At 25.9% G+C, this 23,259-nt stretch overlaps 1 protein-coding gene across 1 annotated transcript in view; it reads right to left on the reverse strand.

The window, feature by feature from the left end:
- The window catches only part of LOC107455689 (uncharacterized), a 76,732-nt gene extending 53,848 nt beyond the window's left edge, over positions 1 to 22,884 (reverse strand). Inside the window, exon 1 of the mRNA XM_016073330.4 lies at positions 22,295 to 22,884. Within this exon, the coding sequence (XP_015928816.2) occupies positions 22,295 to 22,637 (343 nt within the window). The 5' untranslated portion in view covers positions 22,638 to 22,884. The remainder of the gene's footprint in view (positions 1 to 22,294) is intronic.
- Positions 22,885 to 23,259: the final 375 nt, after the last annotated feature.

Genomic DNA, 23,259 nt, shown 5'->3' on the forward strand with positions numbered 1-23,259 from the left:
ACTTTTTAGTGTAAAGTTATAATAAATTTTGTATAATTGTATGTTGTTTAGCAAAGTTACAATAAAATTTGTTCACACAATTTAATCACAATATGCAATTTTTACACATAAAATATTTTAGCTTAAGTTTTTTTTTTTATAGAAGGATCTAAATCTCTAATAGCAATAAACTGTGTTGGGTTAAGCTATTAAATTTTTGCACACGTTACAAGATGTCTTAAGCACGCACACTTTTGGTTTAAAGTCTTTTTTTTTTTTTTTAATACCAACTAAGACAGATCAGCAACCAACTTTTTACACATTTTTCCTGGTCCTTCATGATTTAAGGTTGTTGCTTTTTTTACTAATGCCAATAAACTATTTTATAACTAAACATCAATTCTAAAATATCTAACTTATCTTTACGCACATACTTATCAATTTAAGATTGTTTTTTTTTTTATTCTGGCAACAAACTTTGTCTTGTCTAGCTATGAATTCTTACCCATATAATTAATTTCACACACTTTTTGATTAAGGTTGCTTTACTTTTATAAATTAAGCTATGCTATAATTAGTTGTTAATTTTAAAACACATTATAAAATATTTGCAAGCATGCTCCGCATGTTTGAAGTTGTTTTCGTTAAAATGAATGAGCTTCGCCCATGTTTACCTCCTTTTTACCCAATGTTTATAGCAATTTTTATTCATTTTACACACGTATACAATTTTTACACACGCATTTTTTAGTTTAAGGTTGATTTTTATTTAGCTAGTAAACTTAGTCACGATTCGCTATTATTGTTATCTACATTCATTATACAATTTCTACGCATATAAAATTTCACGAACGTTATTATTCTGAACTTAAGTGCTAAGTGCACAGCTTTTCTTATTTTGTTTATAAAAAATAACATTTAAAAGTGATAAAATTCATGTCATTCAAAAAATAATTTTCAAAATTTAGAATCGTTTCCTAATTTCTAATCGTAATCTTTTTACATTAAAAAGTTAAGTTTTGAAATGATTCATTGTTTTGAAAAAAAAAATAAGAGCAACAACATAGTAATTGCTCGTAAGATGTTCAAAATATTGCACACGCCAAGTAAGTTATAGCGGCTTAAGTTAAAATTAAAAGTTAAAGTTGTAAGTTAAAGTTTCTTAAAAGGTGAAAAAAAGGCATCTTCTTAAAAGGTTTTTAAAAGACAACAGTGGTAAAAATAAAAATAAAATTTTATGATTGCAAAATTAATTTATATAAAAGAGATATTTTGATGAGAAAAAAAAATAATGGAATTTTTCAGCAGACAATTTCTTAAATAAGGCATTTATGAAACTCCTTCCTAATATTCAGTTTTATGTTTTCGCAAAAAATATATGTTATCACATGTTTCTAAATTAATGAACCAATACTGTTCGAAAAAAAAAAGTTAAATGCTCATAAATTCCTGATAACTGTATATAGTTTCTAAGAATAGTGCATTAAATCCTAAATTAAAATAATAATCCATGAATTTTCAGAAAAAAGGTGTATTCCGTAAAACTGTGAATACATTTTTGAGAAATTCCTAGATTTAAATAACTATCGTTTAACTCACAAAAATTGCACATTCATGAAAATTGTGCGTAAATATCTTAGATCTGCGAAGGTAATAATTAATTCCAAGTTTTAAATAACTAACTATAAATTTGAGAAAATTGAGTTGCTTCGTTTCATGCAATATCGTTTTCTGCATTTGAACAACTATAGTGTTTGGATGCTACAGCAAATAAAAACGTTTCATGCAATATCGATTTCTGCATTTGAACAACTATAGTGTTTGGATGCTACAGCAAATATTAATTAATATTTTAAACAGTGGAGTCAACTTGAAGAAACATTATACCTAAACTTCCAACAATATCTTAATAGTTCACAGATGAATTATATGCGAGATACATGGCTGCCAACATGGATAGGAAGAAATCCAGTAGATTTTACGATATAATATAAATTTCATGATATTTGCTTCATAATGTACTAACTACTTTACACACAGAAAATTTTAGGGATTTCTATAGTCTGCAAAATAGAAAAACTCTAATATTTTCCACTTATGATTTCACATTAAATGATTTGAAATGTTATGTATTATGTTTATTCAGAATTTTGAATAGTAATAGGCATTTAATTCCTCTGAGACAGTTAACAGAATCTTATAAATGAGGCTCACTTTATTATGTATTAGTAGTGACACTTATTTAAATATTCAAGCAAGCAATAATCTGCAAAAAAATTCTATTTTAATAGGGATTTTTTAAGGAAACTTACTCAATTTTAGGGAATTTCTTAAAATGTACAAAAACCAGGAGAATTTTTATTAAACCAGTAGACCAGGAGAAACTGGCAAAATCCAGTAGAGTTGGAAGCTATGAATAATTATAACGGTATAAGATATACAACATGTAATTAGAGAGTTTTTGCATAGCTCTTGTCGTAGACATCATAACATTAATTTTCAGCTTCTGCGATTTTTAAAAGATCGGTCGGGGCTGTGAAACTTTAAATATGTTAAAGTTGGAAATAAACTGTAAGGCTTTGTAAAATCTCTTTATTAAACGATAAATTTTAACGATATTGAAATATGAATTAATTCATGCATGTGCAGCAATATTTTTAAGATAGATTAAATGTATACGAGCTAAAAATTCAAAATGCATTTTTAAAAGGTATATTATCACGTGCTATGCATTTTTATAATAAAGCATTATTTCCTAATTTGAAAATGCATTTTAAATAACGCATATTTTAATGTTCTCTGTGGTTTTCATTTTTTTAAAAATAAAATAAATGTCCTAAATTTTAAATAATGCATATTATAATTTATGTGCTACTATGCTTTTTTTCCAAATAAAAGAATTTTCTATTGAGAATGCATTTTAAACAATATATATTATAATGAGCTATGCCCATTTTCAAATAAGACATATTTCCTAACTTCAAAATAAATTTTAAAGGGAGTGCATTATAATTTACTATGCTTAAAACACATTTTTCCATGTAAAATGAAAAACTTTCATTATTATTTCATTGCAATCAATGTTTGGTAATTATCAAATGAAGTTTTTCACGAATAATCATTTCATCACGAGTTTTAAAAACGAATTCTGGAAAAAATAAAACACATAAAGTAAGTAAAAAAAATGCTATTTTTATTTATTTTTTACAAAAAGGAAATCCCTTTTAACCTGTCTAAAACGTAAAAACGAAATATAACAACTATTCATTTTTTTTAAAGAAAAGAAAAAGAAAGAAAGAAAATCTTTCCTTCAAAAACCTGAGACTACGACCCAAAGAAAGATCTATTTAAAAAGATTTCTTGGGCGTCTAAGGTGCCTGTGTCAACTGTAAAAGAAATAAGAGGCTGCAACCGTGCAAAAGCAGCTATTTATAACGTTTTTGGAAGATGTTTTCTTAGTTAAAATGTCTCTGGGCTCTATCCTATGCCCGCACACAGTGGTGTTATCATTCTCAAAAGATGTAAAAACGAGTTAAGATTGTTTGTTAATGGTAGTTTAGATAGCGGTATTGTGTGATGCTAGCTTTAAATATAATTATTTCCTCACTTCACGCTAATGGTTAAACAGAAATTTTAAAATAACTGCTTACATTTTTTTTGTGCTTTTTTTATGGGAGGGGAGGTGCTTTTTGTTTCCTTAAAAACCAAGCAATTTTTTCATTTATGAAGGCTTTTATTAAGCAAAATTACGATTTTTTAAAAAATAAAATGTGCTATTACCTGGTTTATTCTGATGAACTTGATATCAAGTATATCATAATAATCCGAAAAGTTCCGAAGTTAGGACAAAAATACTGAAATCCAAATAATGCAGCTGTTTTTCCAAATGGGAATTGTCTGCTAACTCACGTCAAAAAATATTTAAGATTTGTCTGTGTATTGTTTTTACTCGGATGAAAGCGGTTTGCATTTGCTTACGCACCTGTATCAATTGGTTAACATTGTAATGCAATACGTTAAAAATAAATACAAATAGTAAGTATATAAAAAATATCCTGAATAAAAACCCATTACATGTATGTTTAAATATAAAAGTATTGCATATAAACTCGCGCAAATCTCATCATTATTAAAAAACTACAGTGGGTTTAATAATTTAGTCTAATTATTATAATATACTAATATAATACCTGATATAATAAATATTCTATATTTACGTAATATACCGTCTAATTTACCCATTCGTCGAATACATATTAAATATCGTCTAGTTTAACTAATTTTTACACGAAAGTAAGCAAGTACAAACTGATTTCAGTCGCATAAAAACCATAAAGCTGTATAGTATCACCTGATAATTAAGATTTTACATAGAATCTTATAGTGCGAGTAATAATTTGGCCAGGGACTGTATATATTTCAGTTAGATCTTGTGAACAACGTGTGATAGAACATACCAAGAAAAATGTAAGCAAGAAATACGTAATCGTGAAGAACTTGTGGTGGGAAAAAAAATTTGCTGCAAATTCAAGTGTTAATATGTTTATCAATGGAATACCAAAAACTGTAATAACTGTACGATAAATATTTCAGTTAACTGAAACAAGTGAAAGAAATAAAAGATAGAATAAAAAAATATTTTAGAAAACTATAGTTTATTTATTAGCATTTATCAGCATGATGAAATGGTTTATACGCATTTATTACTACTGATTAACATAGTTAAAATGATTTAGCAAAAAATAAATAATAGCATATTTTAACATTTCTGTTATATTTAAAAGGTTTCTTTTTATACATATGTTTTAAATAGAAGAAGGTTTTTTTTTGTTCTATTAAAATAACATAAAAAGAGAGTAATACGATTAAGAAAACTATTTAATTTCAGACTACTATAATCAATGAAAAACACAGAATGAGCTTCGTTTTTTCTTAAAGTTTGCTTAAAGTGGTCGACTATATTTTTTAAGTGTTTATTCATGTTACGATATATTAAACAGGTTATTATAAGTTAGACTTATAACCCTATAATACTGGTTTCTTACCAGTAAAGCAATTACCATCATCAGTGATCAAAATAAGAGCCAGTTTAAAGTACTGGAATGGCCATCTGTCTTTTTAAAATATTTATATGTTTATTATATGTTACCCTTATAATAATATTTTAAAACCGGTACTAGAAGTAATTACCATAATCAGTGTGAAATACCAAAATAAACTCCAGTGTTAATTAAGTTTTGTCAGAGTTAATTCGGTTTATAGTGTTGAAACGGCCGCTTGTCATTTTAAATTGTTTACAAATGCTTATTATATGTAAAAATTAAGAAACGTTTTCTTATTCAAAGGATCTCTGTGAATATAAAGCTATACATTAAAAATTGTGGATATGAAGTAAGATTCATTTATGTTTGCAATCTATCGACAAGTCTGAGGAAGAAGAACAGAAATTATTGATCTCTAAACCAAAGCTGAAGCAATGAAAATTAAATTTAAGTGTTAAAAATTTTGCCGAAGAAAGTACAACTTAATAGATGCTTGGCACATTTAATGCATATAATACAAAGTTCTTATAGTAATTAGAATTCAGAACTGGCAAATTTTTTTTCCATGTGTATATAGTAGAATTATGTTTTAGCATTCATAAAGTACAATTCGAATAATACAAAATGTTCAGTAATCCACCCCCAGGATTTTAAAGCCATTTACACTGAATAATTAAATACAAACATTAAATAATAAAAATATCAAACATATAAGGAAAATTTCAATATTTTTGACTAACTTAACATGGAATAATTCTCAGAAAAAATATTTCTCAGTCATGTGGAATTATATAAGGGCTCTATACCGAATTAAAGATTTAAATAGTTCTAACTTTAGAAGAACATAATCAAGAAATAAGTTTTTAAATGTTTACCAAACAACAGTAATTACTATTTAAGTAGGAAAAGTAATATCTCACCATCATATTCTAGATTTTTATGTCGATATATTGTTTTCGCTTCGTTTAATAATATTTCATTTCAAAGACAAAAAAAGTAGATTATTAATTATATTATAAGTTGGTATCTAAGTTAATATTTGATTTTAATTCTTCAATAATCACAAATTTCTAGAAATAAAAATAAGTAATCACAATTTTTTTTAATTTTTACTATATAATATTGATTTTATTTTTTAAAATAGTCCTATAGCTATCGTAAAAAAACCTAAGTTTTCACTGTTTATATATATGTATACAGAGATGCCAACTTGCTCCGGACAGCAAATAAATGTTTTAAAGTGGTAGTTTATCAATTGTGATTCTTGGGTCAATAAATTCAATTTAGTAGATTTTTATCCACCACTATTTCTAAATAATTAGTAGGTTTAGCTAATTCACCACTTTATAATAGTTATGTCATGCTATACCATTTAAAAAGCTAACTAAAATAGTCAAATATTTGCAAAATTTAGTTTGCAGTTATTTACCGTTTTTTTAAATTATTTTGGCATTTCTCTCTCTCTCTCTCTCTCTCTCTCTATATATATATATATATATATATATATATATATATATATATATATATATATATATATATAATATTATGATTTGAAATTATTAGGTATTTTCAATATTACAAAAACTTTTTTCTTTTCTTATTTGAAATATATAAAAATAATTGCTTTCATTAATTAAGAATTTAAGTAAACTATTAATTTTCAGGTATGGAAAATAAATTTTACGATAACAACTTAAAACTATCCAGCATTTTGATTATGAAATAATTTATAATCAAATGCTAAGTTAGTTAGTTTTAGGTTTATACCTTATATTAAAATTGAAAAAAGTTGTAAAAAAAAATATTAATTTAGTTTATATAGATATGATGACATAATAGAAGTTTGGAGAGTCTGAGCTATATTATAATATTTTCATAGCCATTTTTAAATTTTAGTTTTATTGTTAAGTCATAAAATTTATTTGTAAATGTTTAGAATTTAAACCAGAATCTTAATGTAAAGGCAAATATCTTATCATTGCGAAAAATTAATATGACGATTTGCAAAAACATATCGAATTATTTATTTTGTTGCATTTCTCAGAATTTAAAAACAATATCATGAATTCAAAAAGAAGAAAGCCTCTATTTTTGGTAATATATTTTAAATAGAATATTAAAAGTTATTTCCAATTCTTTCGCATTACAAATTACGTTTACTATTTCAAAATCAGGCACCGTATCCGAACTTTAAAAACTGAACGAACTGCAACAAAAATAAGCTAAAAATAAGGAATTTCTCATGAGTTTAAGTGTAATTGAAAAAAGATAATTTGTTTCCTAAATTTTGACAATAAAACAAAGAGACATTAAAATATGTTTATTTATAAAATTCGTCTACCAATCTTAAGTTTATGGTAAAAAGATAATGCGTTTCTACTAAGTAAACATACATAATTCATATAGGATTGAGTGCTTATCATAATATATGTCGCAATTATGCAACATTTGATATAAAAAAATGCTGAATCAGTTCATTTTCTCAAACTTTGATGTTATATTGTTAATGAAAGATTCATTTCCAATACTAAAAGTTTATTTTTTAATTAAAATAATTAATGGTAGCTAAAAAAGATAGATTTCATATAACGCGTAAATATTTCATTTAGAGTGGTAATTTATCATGTGCAAAACGCATAGAATCTTCTACATGATAAGAGCTTTTGGTATGGAATCACTAGCTAATTTAATATCAGAATATTGTTCGAAAATAAATTATGGATGTTTAAATTAAACTGTTCAATTGCTCAAATTGAATCAAATTGTTCAATTAGAAGAGGAAAAAGAATTCCGTTCATAATAATTCCGTTCCGTGAAAAATATGCTTTGAAAAATATACTCATCATAATTTAAAGCAAAATATAAATAAGACAATTTAGTTTAATTTTCTATAATGTAAAATCCATATAACGCAAATTTCTAGGATGCGAACTAAAGAGTAATGCAATTTAAGATTTTTCATAATGTGAAAAATAATTGATATAAATTTCTATGATGCGAAATAAAAAGTAAAGCAATTTAAGATTTATTTATGATGAAAAAAATAACTGATTCAAATTTCTGCATTGCAGAATGTAAATAATCCAATTTAATTAGAATTTATTCAATGTAAAATATAATTAATGCAAATTTCTGTGATGGAAAACATTAAAAATGCAAATTACTACATTGCAAATATTGCAAACTAAAAACCATCTTTGAAATAATTCTGAATTTATTTAATATCACATTAATGACTCATCTGCATCGAATTCAATATTTGAATGCGGAAGATTTCTAGGGAGTTAAAACTTAAAATGAAAAATAAATTGCTTCGATAATAACTCCCAAAGTTTTTTTCTTTTTTTGAAGAAAAAAAATATTTACAAAATAATTGATTGAAATACTTAATTGAACAGAAAGTGATCACTCATTTGCATCCAAAATATTTTCAGAATTGAAACAATTTTCAATCATGAATATCCAAATTTATTAATTAAAAACGTGAAACAAAAAGAATTTAATTCTCTCATTAAGGCATTCTCGTGATATTTTCTCCATAAATACTTTTTATCTTCTTTTAAACAAACTAAACGTTATAAAATAATTGAAAAAAGAAAACGGATGTAACTTAATCTAAAATTAATCGACGAAACAGCATATTCTATAAGTATAAACGACTTTATATTCAAGAAATCTTTCTTTTAGAGCAAAATAAATTCAAGAATGGCGGAAGCTGATCACTTCTGCCACGCGAGCTACCAATTTAAAAGAACAACAACAATTGCTGAAAAAGCAAACATTTTACAAATCAGCATGACATATATTTACCGACATGCATTAACATGAAAATTATGTGACATAGAGCTGAGGACGGCTGACGTGCAAGATAAATTGAAACATGTCGGCTGACACGTGACTTTTTCACGTGCTTCACATTCGGGCCCACAATCAATCATTTGAGATGATCCTTAGGTCGCTGGCCAAGATGCATTAGCCGATGCTAATCACTCTGTCTGTGAATGTTTGTGTTTCAGTTCTCATCCGTTATGTGGTCCACTCCGAAACAGGTGTTTAATTAAATCATTTAAGTCTCACCTGTCTGTCAATCCCCCCCCCCTACTGTGCTGAAAAATGATGCGATAAATCACCATCATGGACTATAGAGGAAGATGCTTGGGAGTTTAGAAAAAGGAAAATAAGTAGAGGTTGATTTTCGGTAGCTTTTAATGATCATCATTCTTTTTTCATCATTTCAATCATTTGTTTACCATTTTAAAAAGTGTAATGTTTACTATAATGTGCCCCCTCCTGAAATAAAGCCTTTTTTTACAAAATTTGAAGAAAGATTATCCAAACGTTTTTCTCATGATATTTTTGTTTTCTGCAAAAAAAGCTTTTTTATTTTCGGAATATCTAAAAAGGGTCGAAAAATGACCACTCAGTTTCGACGTCGGTCGAAAGTAGTTTCGAATATGGGAGCTAGTTTCTAATAAAATTTAAAATATATATATATTAAACGTGCTATTTGTCATGTGCTATATTAGGCAATACTACAATCGCAAATTCTAAGCCTGGAAAAACTCTGAATTGAAGTTACTTCATAACATTAGCACAGCCATATTTTTAAGTTAACTACTTTTCCCGTTGTTTCTTTATCTGAATCTGTTTTGTCTGGATTGGTCCAGATAATCGGCTCTTTACTGTATGCAGTGCCTAGCTAAATTATTGGACGCACTATAAGACTCTATGTAAAATCTTAATTATCAGGTGATACTATACAGCATTATTATTTTTATGCGACTGAAACCAGTTTGCACTTGTTTACGTTCGTGTATCAGTTGGTTAAATTAGACGATATATAATATAAATTTGACGATTAATTAGACGATGTATTATATAAATATAGAATATTTATTCCATCAGGTATTATATGAGTATATTATAATAATTAGATAAAATTGTTAGATGCACTGTGGTGTTTTAATAATGATATGATTTGCACGAGTTTATTTACAATACTTTTATATTTAAACATACATGTAACGGGATTTTTATTCAGGAGATTTTTTTATATACTTCCTATTTGTATTTATTTTTAACGTATTGCATTACAATGTTAACCAATTGATGCGCGAACATAAACAAGTGTAATTTGTTTTCAGTCGGTTAATTAAGCTGTATAGTATCACTTGATAATTAAAATTTTTCATTAAATCTTATAGTGCGTCTAATTATTTGACCATGGACTGTATGTTGTTTTTTTCAGTAGTTTTTAATGATTAGTTATCTTTTCTAAAAAATTCAGCCATTCAAACAATTTGTTTACTATATAAAAAAGCATATCATTTTATTATAAATGAGCCCATCTTAGAAATTCGTACTAACTGCTGAAAACTATGGAGAAAGATACTCGGGAGTATAGATAAATAAAAACAAGCTTGTTTGTTTTCGGTTGTTTTTAATGATTATAATTCGCTTTCTACTAAAATAAGAATATCTCATCTTATAAACACTCCCTAAAAATGTCTTGTAAACAAAAGAAGAAGGTGCTAAAAATTGAAAGAGAAATATGGTTGAATTTTGAGTAGCTATCAATGACATTTATCCTTATCAATAATTTCAATAAGTCAAATGATTTCCTTACAATTCAAAAAAACGTATCCCATTTCATCAAGTTCTCCCCCCCCCCCATAAAAAAAATTAATTATGAACTATAACGAATTGCGATTGTAGTCAAGTAATAGAGAGATACATATATGTTGATTTTCAGTAGCTTTCAATGATCTCCGTTTGTTTTATTATTACTGTGATTCAAATGTTTTATTTATCATTTAAAAAAAGATAGATTTATTATAACCAAATTTTCCACCGCAAAAAATTTACAAAATACTTATTATACACTGCTTGAAATTTCTCGGAAAAAATAGTTAAAAAACAATTTATTTAATTGTTATTTTACTGTATTGAAACAAAACAACCAAATAATGATAAATAAGATGGTAATAAAACTTTTAACAGTGAGAAAATTTTTTTATTGAATGTAATACGGTAAAAAACCAAAATTTTACCGCACCTAGTAAGCCTACCTAATGCATACGAAGCAGCTTGGTTTCTTGCAATTGCGTATATATTATAGCAAAGAGGGCTGATCTGTCACAGTCTCATGACCGGCAGAACTTGGGTTCGAGTCTCAGCGTTGACACCACACTATTTCCTCCATTCCCTTCAACAAATGAAGAATTTTCAGTGTCCGGCACTCCTTAATTTGTGTCCTAAACACTCCAGTGCCTATTATCTAATGAAATGCCCAGCAAAAAAAAAAAAAAATTATATATATTTTGGGGTTTTGAAACCATGCTAGTTCTAAATGGTTAAAAAACCATATGGCTTCGTATTCATGGTTTTATAACCAACTAGTTCGAAACGGTTTCAAAACCGTAAAGGTAAAAAATGTTCTTTAACGTAAACTTTAATGATTAATTGGATGGATAGACACTGCCGGTTATTTTACCGTAATTTTAGAATGAAAATTCTAACAGTGTAAACTATACGAAAAATTAAAAAAAAAAATAAGTGTGTGTTGATTTTCAGTAGCTTTTAATGATCTTTGTTCTTTACCAGTTACTCAATTCTTAAAATTATTTATTATTTTTCTTTCAAAAAAAGCGAATCGTTTCATGTATTACAAATACAAATCCCGTTCTCAAAGAAATGCTCATTTTAAACCATTGAAAATGACGCTTAGGGGTCAAGAAAAAAAGTCTTTTTTTTTGTCTTTTTTATTTTTTTTTATTTTTACTAGCTATTAATAATCTGCATTCTATTCTATCAGTCAAATGATACGATTATAAAAGCTATTATATTATTATACTGCATTATTATGAAAATTAAATGATAGAGTTCTTACGAATTTAAGACGAAACAAAATCGTAGGCATATGCTTTAAACCTGGATATTTAGTGTTTTTCAATGCTCTTTTTTTGGTCATTTGAATACCCTTTTTTAGACTGCTTTCCTTGCTATTAAAAATTGTTTTTAAAAAAAGAACACATTGTTTTTTTACAGCAAAGATAAACACAATTCAGTTGCACTTTTTCCCGATTAAAATAAATAATTGCATTTTTCTTAATATACTGTCTCCAAAGTATGTAGGGTAACATTTTTTTTTAAAAACTTGGGTCCTAATTTTAAGCTACAATTTAAAATAGTTTTTATTCAAAAGTGAAAAAAATCTTTCCAGCGTAAAAAAATATTTTCTTAAGTCTTAGCTATTAAAAAATAATATTTTTTGAATGAGAGTTGAAATCTAAAATTTCGAGTAAACGTTTCGATAAATGTGCATGTTTCAAATCGTTTTTATAAACGTCAACATTTAATTTTAAAAACAAATCTGATGTAGTGAAACGTGTTATAAACTACAGAAATAATTAGAGTTATGTTAAATCATGAAATTAATTTTATTCAAATTTTAGGAAAAAGACAAATTCACGCTAGTTTTACGCAAACTTCACTATAACAAAACAGCCATCTTTAATGAAGACATAAAAATGCGGCTTAATAATGAGGTTTTACGGTTGACATCATTACGTCCAGCCATTATCTCCAGCCTCCAAACAACTGCTCTCAAATAGCAATGCTAAATCACTATTGTAATGATGATAAAAATGAATTAAAAGCAATGTTTTATGTAATAGAGAGTCTTTAACAGTTCCATTTGATTATCCATAACTATCGCTATTTGTGTTAAGAAAACTAAACGAACTGTGAACTAGGGAAACTAAATGAAAACGTGGGGAAGGAATGGACATTGATTTTGCATACGATTTTGACTTTTAATCCATATATTTTGATTAGATTTAATTTAGAGTCTAACTTTATTTGGAACATCATCAAATTAATTTTTTATCTCAAGTAGTTTTAGTTTCGGTAAGAAAATGAATGAGTATTTTTAATCAGGATTTTATTTTTAACTAATAAGTTAAAAATATTTCTTAATATAATTTTAAGACATTTGTTTACTCGTGCGAATTATTCGCTACACTCTAAAAAAAATCCGAATCAAATTACGGTAAAATGTACAGACATCCTGAGTGCAGAATCCATGAAAGCCATTTTACTGTAAAATTCATTTTTACCGTAAAGTTTTATACCGTAGTGTTTACAAAAATATTTATTTAATTACAGTGATTCGGTTATTTTGCCATGAATGTTATTGTAAAAATTGCAATATATCAGATTTTTTGTTCAGTTAAATTTTACGCTAAGAATTGATTTTATGGGAAAATGTACCTGTACCCAGAATACCGGTACTTTTTTATCATAATTTGATCCGGACTTTTTTGCAGTGCACAACTGATCTTCCTAATTTCCTTTATGAAACATACTAAACAGCAAAACAATTAGAAGTTTGATAGCTCACTACTCAGTTTCACTGTAAGAAACTCTGGATAGAATTACGCTAAAAAATACCCGCATCCAATGTGAAAGTACAAGAAAGTTTTATGGAACAAAAAAATCTGGACCATCGTAATTTGTGTGCAGTAATATTTACTATAAAATCATGAATTACTATAAAATAAATACTACTGTTAAAGTTAAGGTAGAAAATATTACGGTAAAGTGGTATTTATGGATGGCAATATTTTTTACCATGATTTGTTCAGGAATTTCTAACAATGTACTACGGCAATATACTTTTCTCTCCTTCTTTAAATTCTATTTTTTTTTAAAAATCTATGTATAGATATTACAGATTAACTTTTAATTCATTTACATGATAATATCATGATAATGTTATGCTAAAGGCTGCTTAATATATTTTCATACTGAGGATAATGATATAGGATTTGACACTAAAATAAGAATTCTAAAAATTTTCGAACTAATAATACGCATAATTTTTGTAAACGATTTGGAAAACTGCTCAGTTTGTATATATATGTTTTGTATAAATGTAAATGAAAAGTTTGTTCGAAGTTGCAAAAAAACACATACACGTCTACTATTTATATATCACAAAAACGTTTGGCGAAGCTTATTTTTTAATCTTTATAACGTTTCAAAACACAAAAAGTGACTTTTTCTTTTAAATAACTCATGCTATTAAGGTATCTTTAAATCTGAGGAATTGAAAAATTCGACATCTTAATTCGAAATAGTATACCATAATTCAGGAAGAAAAGTATTTTTTAAATTGTAGAACAGTTTATAGTTTTACTTTTAGCAAAACTATTCAAAACATAACTCGTAATAAGACGAAATAGCTTACGTTTTATACAATTAATGGCTTATTTGTCTTAGTTGAATAATTTAAACAGGTTTTGCTTTCCCTTTTTGCATTATAATTTTTCTTAAAACATTTTGTAAAAAATTCAATTTAATTTTCTATAATGCCTCAACAAGGTTTAATGATTTATGTATAATGTCTACTATACATAAAGTAACTATAAAGGAAATATGTCTACTATAAAGTAAATTTGGTTCAATAGTGATCAGTTCAATGATTAAATTACAATTTACGACTGAAATGTGAGGTTTTAAATTTCAAAACTCGAGGCTTATGTAAAAATTATTTATCTAGCAGAAATTTATGTTCACGTGATACAAAAGTCATCTATGAACTACATTAATAGATGTTAATTTTACGTAAGATAAAAAATCTGGACGTCGCTTAGCAAATGTTACAGACCCCTCATTAAATAAGTTCAATTTTAAAGAAAGCGTAATGAAACTAATAATTTAAAATTAAAAAACAATATTACAAAGCATTTTTTTCCCAACATATTGAGAAAATAACGGAATCGAGACTAATGCTGGTTTAATAATGAATATTTAAATTTTTGCACTTTATTGTGTTTATTTATATATTTAAATATAGTAAAAAGAAAGAAAACATTTGATATTAAAGTTCATTAATTTACTTTAATTTAATTAATTAATTATAGGCACTTAGCTAATATTTATTACTGAACAAAATTTGAAATGTATTTGTGAAATAGTTATATTTATTTGAAATAAAAAAAAAAATGCATATGGTGCTTTATTAAGTTTTACAATTGAACATTAAAGTAGTTCAATAAAAATTTCAATGATATTAGCTATTTGATTTTCCGTTGTTCGGGATATTCTTACATTTTTAACATAGATTTGTCTTAATGAATAATTTTTAAAAATTAAGGTATTTTTAACAAGTTTTATTATTTATATTTTATTTATTCACTTTACAGAGTCAGTAGTTGAATAATTTACTTTAGATAGAAGTATTGTCTATTACAAAACAAATGTAATTGTTTATTTGCAACAAGCAATTTTAACTTAAAGTAAGAAAATCTGGACGATGTTTAATAAAGTGCTTACAATGAAACGTCACATAAAATAAGTCTAATTTATAATAAAGTTTAATAAAATTTGCAACTGAAATTTTTTGAATAGCTTATTTTTAAATGTTTTAAAAATACTTAAAATACATTTACTTTATAGAATCAAAATTAAAAAAGTTTAAATATTTTAAACTGTTTTAAAAATACATCTTGAATTTTATATGCTTGACTGAATTAATTTAAGTATTTTAAAATCAAATTAAAAGATTTTTCTATCAGAGTCCAGTGTCTTACTTTACAAAAGGAACAGAGTTTACTATCTATTTCTAACTGAAGTTATTTTAAATTAAAACAAAAAAGTCTGAAGGACGTTAATTAGCAGTTAAAATTTTTAAACACATTTAATGTGTTTAAAATGCATTTATCTAACATAATTAAAAAAGTAAAAATATTTAAAATGGTTTAATAATTCATATTTAAATTATTCACTTAATTGAGTTAACTAAAATGTTTAAAATCATAATAACAGGGAAATATTTCATACTACATTTCCTTTATTTTTATTAAAAATTAAATATGATACGTAAAATTAACAATATTGTTTCAATAACTATATTTACTTTTTCTAAGAATTAAATTTTTAACTATTATTAACTTAATATCATTGCAGTTGTCAACGCAATTAGTTAATGTTGAAAAATTATCGTATAATATAAATGTCGATACATGTTTGGAAGAATAGTTGTTAAAAGAGTTTTAAAATAACTTTAAATGAAAATATTTATTTCCGGATTTAATAAATAACAACAGTAAAAACATTAACTGATTCGCTTCGTCGCACACCTTGATTGCATACTAAAGTCAAAAACAGGCTTCTGTTTAAACTTTTGAATTAGTTTATTTATTTTATTTTACGAACACGTTCGGGAACAGTTGTTATTGATAGAAAGAGCGTAACGAATAATGGGTGAAAGACACTGTTTTAGTTTATTTTATGTTACTAATTCAAAAAGAAATGAAACACAGACTCGATATTGTTAAAAATACATTAAAGTAACTTTCTCCGCAATAAAAATTGAAATCCTATTGTTTTAAATGCTTGATTTCTCGTAGAGCAATTGAATAAAGGGAAATCATTTAAATAGTAAATATGAAAAATTGTGTATAATTCTGTTTAAAAAAAACAATCCTAAATTAAATTTTGTAATTTTTTTTTTTTAAAAAAATGTGGTTATGTTTACAAATACTCTTAATTTTATTTGTGGAATAAAAATATTAAAGTTTTATTAATCATAAAATTAGACTAACTATCGAAGAAAAACAATTATTTTCTTTCGTATCAAATATATAAGTAGTGTTTTTGTAAAGATAATGTTTTTAGAATTAACTAGTTTGGTTTTGAATATAAAACTTGTAATCAAACAAAAATAACACTTAACTTTAAATAGAATTTTTACTCAAATGTTTTAGATTTTTATTTTTGTTTAATTTATTATTGTTCGTAGCAAATATATAAGTAGTGTTTTTCTAAAGATAATGTTTTTAGAATTAACTAGTTCAGTTTTGAAAATAAAATTTGTAATCAATCAAAATAACACTTAACTATAAATAGAATTTTTACTCAAATATCTGAGATATTTATTTTTGTTTAACTTATTATTGTTCGTATCAAATATAGAAGTAGTGTTTTTCTAGAGATAATGTTTTTAGAATTAGTTAAGTTTTGAATATAAAATTTGTATTTAACTGAAATAACACTTAACTTTAAATAGGATTTTTACTAAAATATTTTAGACATTTTGTTTATCATAAAATATTAATGCTGAATTTTAAAAGACTAGATAAAAGGCATTTTTAGAATTAACTGCATGTTTATTTGAGATTTAATGATATTTTTTTTCAAAACAGTGACAATTTGTTTTCCAATGTTTTCAATGTTTAAATTTCATAAAATATAAAGCTTTATATTCAAATAAAATTAAAATCTTATTTACCATTAAATAAGTCGTTATAAAAGAATTGTATATTGATCTCGAATATTAAAATACTGTAGTTGGAAAGATTGCATGAAAGAAATTTTAAAATTTATCAATATCGGGTTTGCAGGCTATATATGCTGTGATAAAACAAATTCGTTATCAAATACTATTTGTTTAAAACATAAATATTTAAATTTACATTATGTCAATGTCACAAATTTACACATTTGACGTAAAATATTAATATTGAAATTAAAATATTATTTTCACTATTCAGAAACTACAGAATAGTATATTTAATTAAATGCTTTAAATTTGGAGCTGAAGAAAAATCTGAGTACATATACTACTACTGATACATACTGAGTACATATACTACTATTGATGATATTACTACTGATACATATACATTATTTTAAAAACATTAGGATACATTATTATGATTACTACAAGTATTGAAAATGGTATTTTGTTATAAAATATTAATTTATGTATAATTCAGATATTTTGAATGTTTTATTCTTCTTAAAACGTCAATAATTGAAAGTTATTATTCTTTTTACAAAAGCCTTATTAAATATTTAAAAAAAATTTGCATATGTAGGAAATTTTAAGTGTTTTTATTAGAATCCACTAGGGGAAAATAAGTAGTGCAAGTTAGTTGTGAATTATACAAAATTTCTGATAGCAGTAACCACGAAGGATAATTAATTTTATCTCTTCATACAGCATTTTTATTAAAAAGCTATTAATAATCAAGTTGATTATTAAATAACAATTTAACCTAAAGTTCTTAAAAATTTGTTAATAACTTCATATGCTATCTTGTGTTATTGTTTGTTAATAACATTTAACTGAACAGAAAACATGCAAAACAAAGTTTCTTCTTAAATATTTTCCTATCATAAATTTTCCTCATCATTTTTCATATGCTTTTCTTACTTCAAATACAATTTTTTAAATAAAGTTTCTTAATCAATGATTTGCGATATTAGATCCCTATTTTGGCTTTGCAGTTTGACAAAGATGCAATTGTGCCATTTTTTTGTGGTGAACTCAATGGCATTTGCATTTGACCGAATATGATTATTTGAGTAAGAAGCATCAGCTTCGCATTTTAAGATGCAAATTATATTCTCAATTTAACTATATTCGAATGCTATGGTGCATTTCTTTTAAATATACTTTTAAAAGTATATTTAAAACACTTTAAACTTCAATGTTAACACTGAAGTTTTTAATAAGATTTTATTGTATTGTAGGGTTTAATATGTAAGCAATAAAAATAGCATATCTTCATTGCATTAGACAAATTTCGATCCCTTAATATGCAATTGTGTAACATATTTGGTAGACTTTATCACTTATGTCAATTAATTTGCGTCGAACATGCACGATGATTATTGTGAATAGATTTTAATGCCTTAATCTGTAAAATATGTTCAGTAGGTTTTGTTAGTATACAATATAGTGAGAAATTGAGCATATTACAATTATTTTAGCTAAAATTTTGTCTGTTTGTGGAATTGTAATTGTGTAACAGGTTTAGTAGATTTTATTATTTCCTCAAAATAAATAAATTGCATGTTTATAATTTTAATCCCACAATAGAATTTGTAAAATATATTTTGTAAATTTTAACGTTTACACAGGAAAAGAAAATAACTAAGCAATATTTCGTATATTATAGCTATACTTCCTTTCTTTGCTTGTAATATTTTTAATGCACTTTATTACGTACTAATTACGTAAGATATTATTTTTTATTGCGCAATATTACGTTAATTTTTAAACATTAATTTATAATTTGTTAACAACATTATTTTTTAAATATATAAGCTATAAAACAAGAAAATGAATATATTTCTGTTCATTCAGATAACTTTTTTCTTCAAGTAAATTCTGTCTTTTAGAAATTGTTTAGTAAAATGTTTATTTTTTAAAATAACAATGCTAAAAAAAATATTAAATAAATAATAAGAGTATCTATAAGAGTATCTAATAAGAGTATATATAAATTTTTTCAAAATTTTGAAGGAAAAAAAACTTTTAAAAATTTGTTTTTAACTTTCTATATTTCAGGAATAAAACTTTTTTTCTCACAACTTGAAACTTTAAAAAATTTCTCATACTTCAAATCAATATTCTTCATCTTTTATACCGATATGATATAAATTTTTTCTTGAAATATATTCATTATGAATTTATAATTGATTTTATTCATATATTTATTTCATTTTCACTTATTGAAAGTTAATTCGAGACATTCTTTTGAAAAAGTAAATGTTAGATAAATTGCACGCCAGATAAGCTTATATTTATTAAGGTTTTAAACGTTTCTCTCTTCATGTACTAATTTATATATATATATATATATTTTTTTTTTTACTTGATTATTTTTCATATATTTTCTTACATATTATTGATATTTTTCGTCCAGAATATTTGCAGGAAATGTTTAATAAAATTGCAACACATATAGGCTTATTAAAATTAAGGTTTTGAGAGTTTGCCTTTATTTATATATTGCATTTATACTCTTCCCGTTTATTTTTCTTATATTTTCTGGAGAATATGGGGTTTTTGTTCGTTTGAATTTTTTTCATATATTTCTACGTATTTCGCACGTCTTTTGTGTGTTACTTCATAGCTTTGTTGATAATTTTTTTCTTTTTTACCTACATTTTGTGTACGTTTTTCTTGTGTTTCTTCATAGTTTTTATGCAGTTTAATTTTTGTATTTGTTTCTTCTTTTCATACATTTTTCACGTTTTTCTGGAACTACTTCAGTTCTTTGATGTTTATTAACTTATTTTTATTTTATTTATATATATGGATTCTGATTGATTATTTTTTGGTTATTTTTCGTTCTATGTACTTTTTGAATATGTTTTTGTGTCTCTTCCTGGTTTTTACTTAGTTTCTTTTTAGTAGTTTCTTATTTGCGTACATTTCTCACGTTTTTTCATGAACTATTTTATGCCTTTCATGTTTATTTATTTCTTTTAATGTATTTAAGAATACTAGTTATATTTTTTATGGGTTGTTTTTTGGTTTTGACCAGTTTCTTTTCCTATATTTTCAGGCATTTCTAATGTTCATGTGTTGCTTTGATGTTTTGGATGAAATTTATTTGTGCTGTTCATTTGTTGAAGTTGGTTTTTTCATGGAAAAAAAAATAATTTATAACAAGTAAAAAAAACTAAGCTACCGTATTTCTATTAAGCGTAACATATATTGTAGTAGGTTTTATGTTTATAGGTATGCGAAAGAATAACCAGATTAATAACGGAGCAATAGTGTGAAAATTGTGAAAAAAATTGTTAAAATTGCACTTTTTTCCTATTAAATTGTACTACTAAAAGAAATAATTGCATTTTTTTTTACATGTTTCCTTAATATATAGGAGACAATAAAGACAATTTCTAAATTGTTACTAAGTTTACTTTTCATTTGTAATTTATTGTAATTAAAAGAGAAAAAATTCTATTCAGTAGTTTTTTAATGTATAAAATATAGTCTTTTTTATAAGCAAATGAAAAAATTACAACATTAAGAAAATTACCTAGAAAATTGAATATATTGTCGAAATTGTTTCTACTATATCTGCTTTTCCCATTTTGCTAAATGAAATAACTTTTAAAGATATGAAATGAAAAAAGGATTTTTAACTAAGAGGATTTTTAACGCAATAATAGGAGCCTTTTCAACGTACAAATACTAGGAATACTTTTAATATAATTATATTTTCAATCATTTCTGGTACATAAAACTAGATCTGCATTTTAATGTTTTTTTCTATTTACGTTATTTTTATTTCATTCTATGTTGAAACCTGAAAAGATTAGTTCTGTTATGTATTACTTTAAAAATAAATAAAATTTCACTTAACTGGCAATATTTTTATGAAGACAAAAATAACAAAATTTTTAAACACAACAACATTTTTTCGAATAAAATTGTTCTTCTTACATTGCTGAATTTAAAATTATTAACTTCATGGAAAGTCACGCTAAAATTAAGATTTTTTTTAAAAGAAAAGCAGCTATATTTAATTCGTTTTATTATAAATGTTTTAAGTTTTTTTCCTTTTTATTCTTAATAATAGAATGTTTTGAAAATATATATATTTTTTACTACAAATAAAACTATTTTATACAAACGGAGAAAAAAATTTAGTAATTTTAATGATCTGACTGCTTTTAAAAGTAAATTTTAAAAAAATTCGATCTTATCAATCAAAATATGAGACTTCTTCTTAAGTAAAGAAACTATCTATTTATTAGCTATAAGGCTGAATTTTTTTTGCCTACAATTTATATAATTTCTGCAGACATTCATTTTTGGAAGTAACATATTTATTTCCCAAACAATATCATTTGTAAACAATTTATCTCCCTTCGCAGTTGATAATTTTAAAGACAACATTATTTATTTTAATTATTCTTTTCAGACGATACATATATGCAGATAGCTTTTCTGTGCCTTATTCAAAATTTTGATATATTTTATTTGTAATTCCTTGATTGAATAAATTTATTCATCATTCTGTTGAAAGTAACCACTATTTTTTTTTTAAAAAAAATATGTATCCATGATTTGCTAAACACATTTTTCTACTTTTGTAAACAACAATTTTTAGAATCTGTTCTATTTGACTATTTTTTTACACTACATTATTTATTTTACAAACGATAACTTTATATTCAAAATTATTAACTTTAATTTTTGTAGCCAATTACTTATTGAAAGTTGCTTAGTTAATTTCCAAACTGTATCAACTGAAAACAATTTATCTCTCTTTGCAGACGATAAATTTGAAGATATTTTTTCCCCAGACGATAAATACAGTTAATTGTTTTCAAATATATTACTAGATTTTCTTTTACTATGATCTCCAATTCATGGATTGGAATCAATTTTTATTTATGGGATGCACGTCATTTTGACGTTACACAACGATAGGAAGATAATTCACATAATTTAGACTCACCTTGTTGCTGTTTTCTCGTTGTTTTCTTTTCTTTCATCCACGGGTATTCCGGTACGGATACGCCGGAGTAGCCGTTAGGTCCACCGGCTGTAGGTTGTGTTGATACCGCGTGCTTCTCAGCTCCTGGTGATTCAGCGGCCGCCCCACCGCCCGACTGTTGCTGTTGTGTCGGGGGGCAAAGCGATTGCGGCGGCGGTGCGGGGGCCGTTGCCCCTCCGCCGTTGATTGATGATCCTCCGCCACGATGAAATGTTTCATTGATATGAGGCAGGGATGTCATGAACTCAGCCATGGACGGTTGACTGTTGATAAAACCGCTCTCCATGGCTGTACTACCTTCCATCCTAAGCACAAAAGAAAAAAAATGTGTATTTTTGCTTCTCTTATGTTCCTGGGTTTTGCACGTGGAGTCGACCCGCGGGCGCCCCACGGTTGTGGCACCACCGCGTTACCTGGTGACAGTGTGGCCTAGAGTGGGTTTTCCTCCAAGCCTAGCACAGACGTACAACTCTCCTTCCACGAGCATTTCGGGGCGCATTTTCCTCGATTGATAACGAAATCTGACCATTTCGGTTGCGTCACGTGATGACGAGGGAACCAATGGCTGCCTCTCGTCGCTTCCTCTCTCTAGACGCCAGCAGCGCCTTTGATCCCGCCGATTCCCTCCTCCTTTCTTTCATCTTCAGTTTTGTTTCTTTTCTTTTTTTTTCTTCTTCTCTCCTAAGCTCTTCTTGAAGAGGATAAGAGAGCCAGAGAGAGGATGGGGAAAAAAATTAAAAGGAAAAGTCTTTAATTATTTTCTCTGTCGCTCTTTTCAACTTTCTACACCTCTCTCTCCCGTTTAATTCGTTGCAACTTTTCTCAAAGCTAAAAAGGAGAATTCTTTCTGAACTGCATCTAATTATTTAACAGATTGTTTACTATCTACTCCCCCGATGATTCGCCCCGGAGAAAAATTCTTCTTG

This window comes from Parasteatoda tepidariorum, chromosome 10 (assembly GCF_982258835.1).
Source record: "Parasteatoda tepidariorum strain Cologne lab strain chromosome 10, Ptep-v5.0, whole genome shotgun sequence".
Lineage (NCBI taxonomy): Eukaryota > Metazoa > Arthropoda > Arachnida > Araneae > Theridiidae > Parasteatoda > Parasteatoda tepidariorum.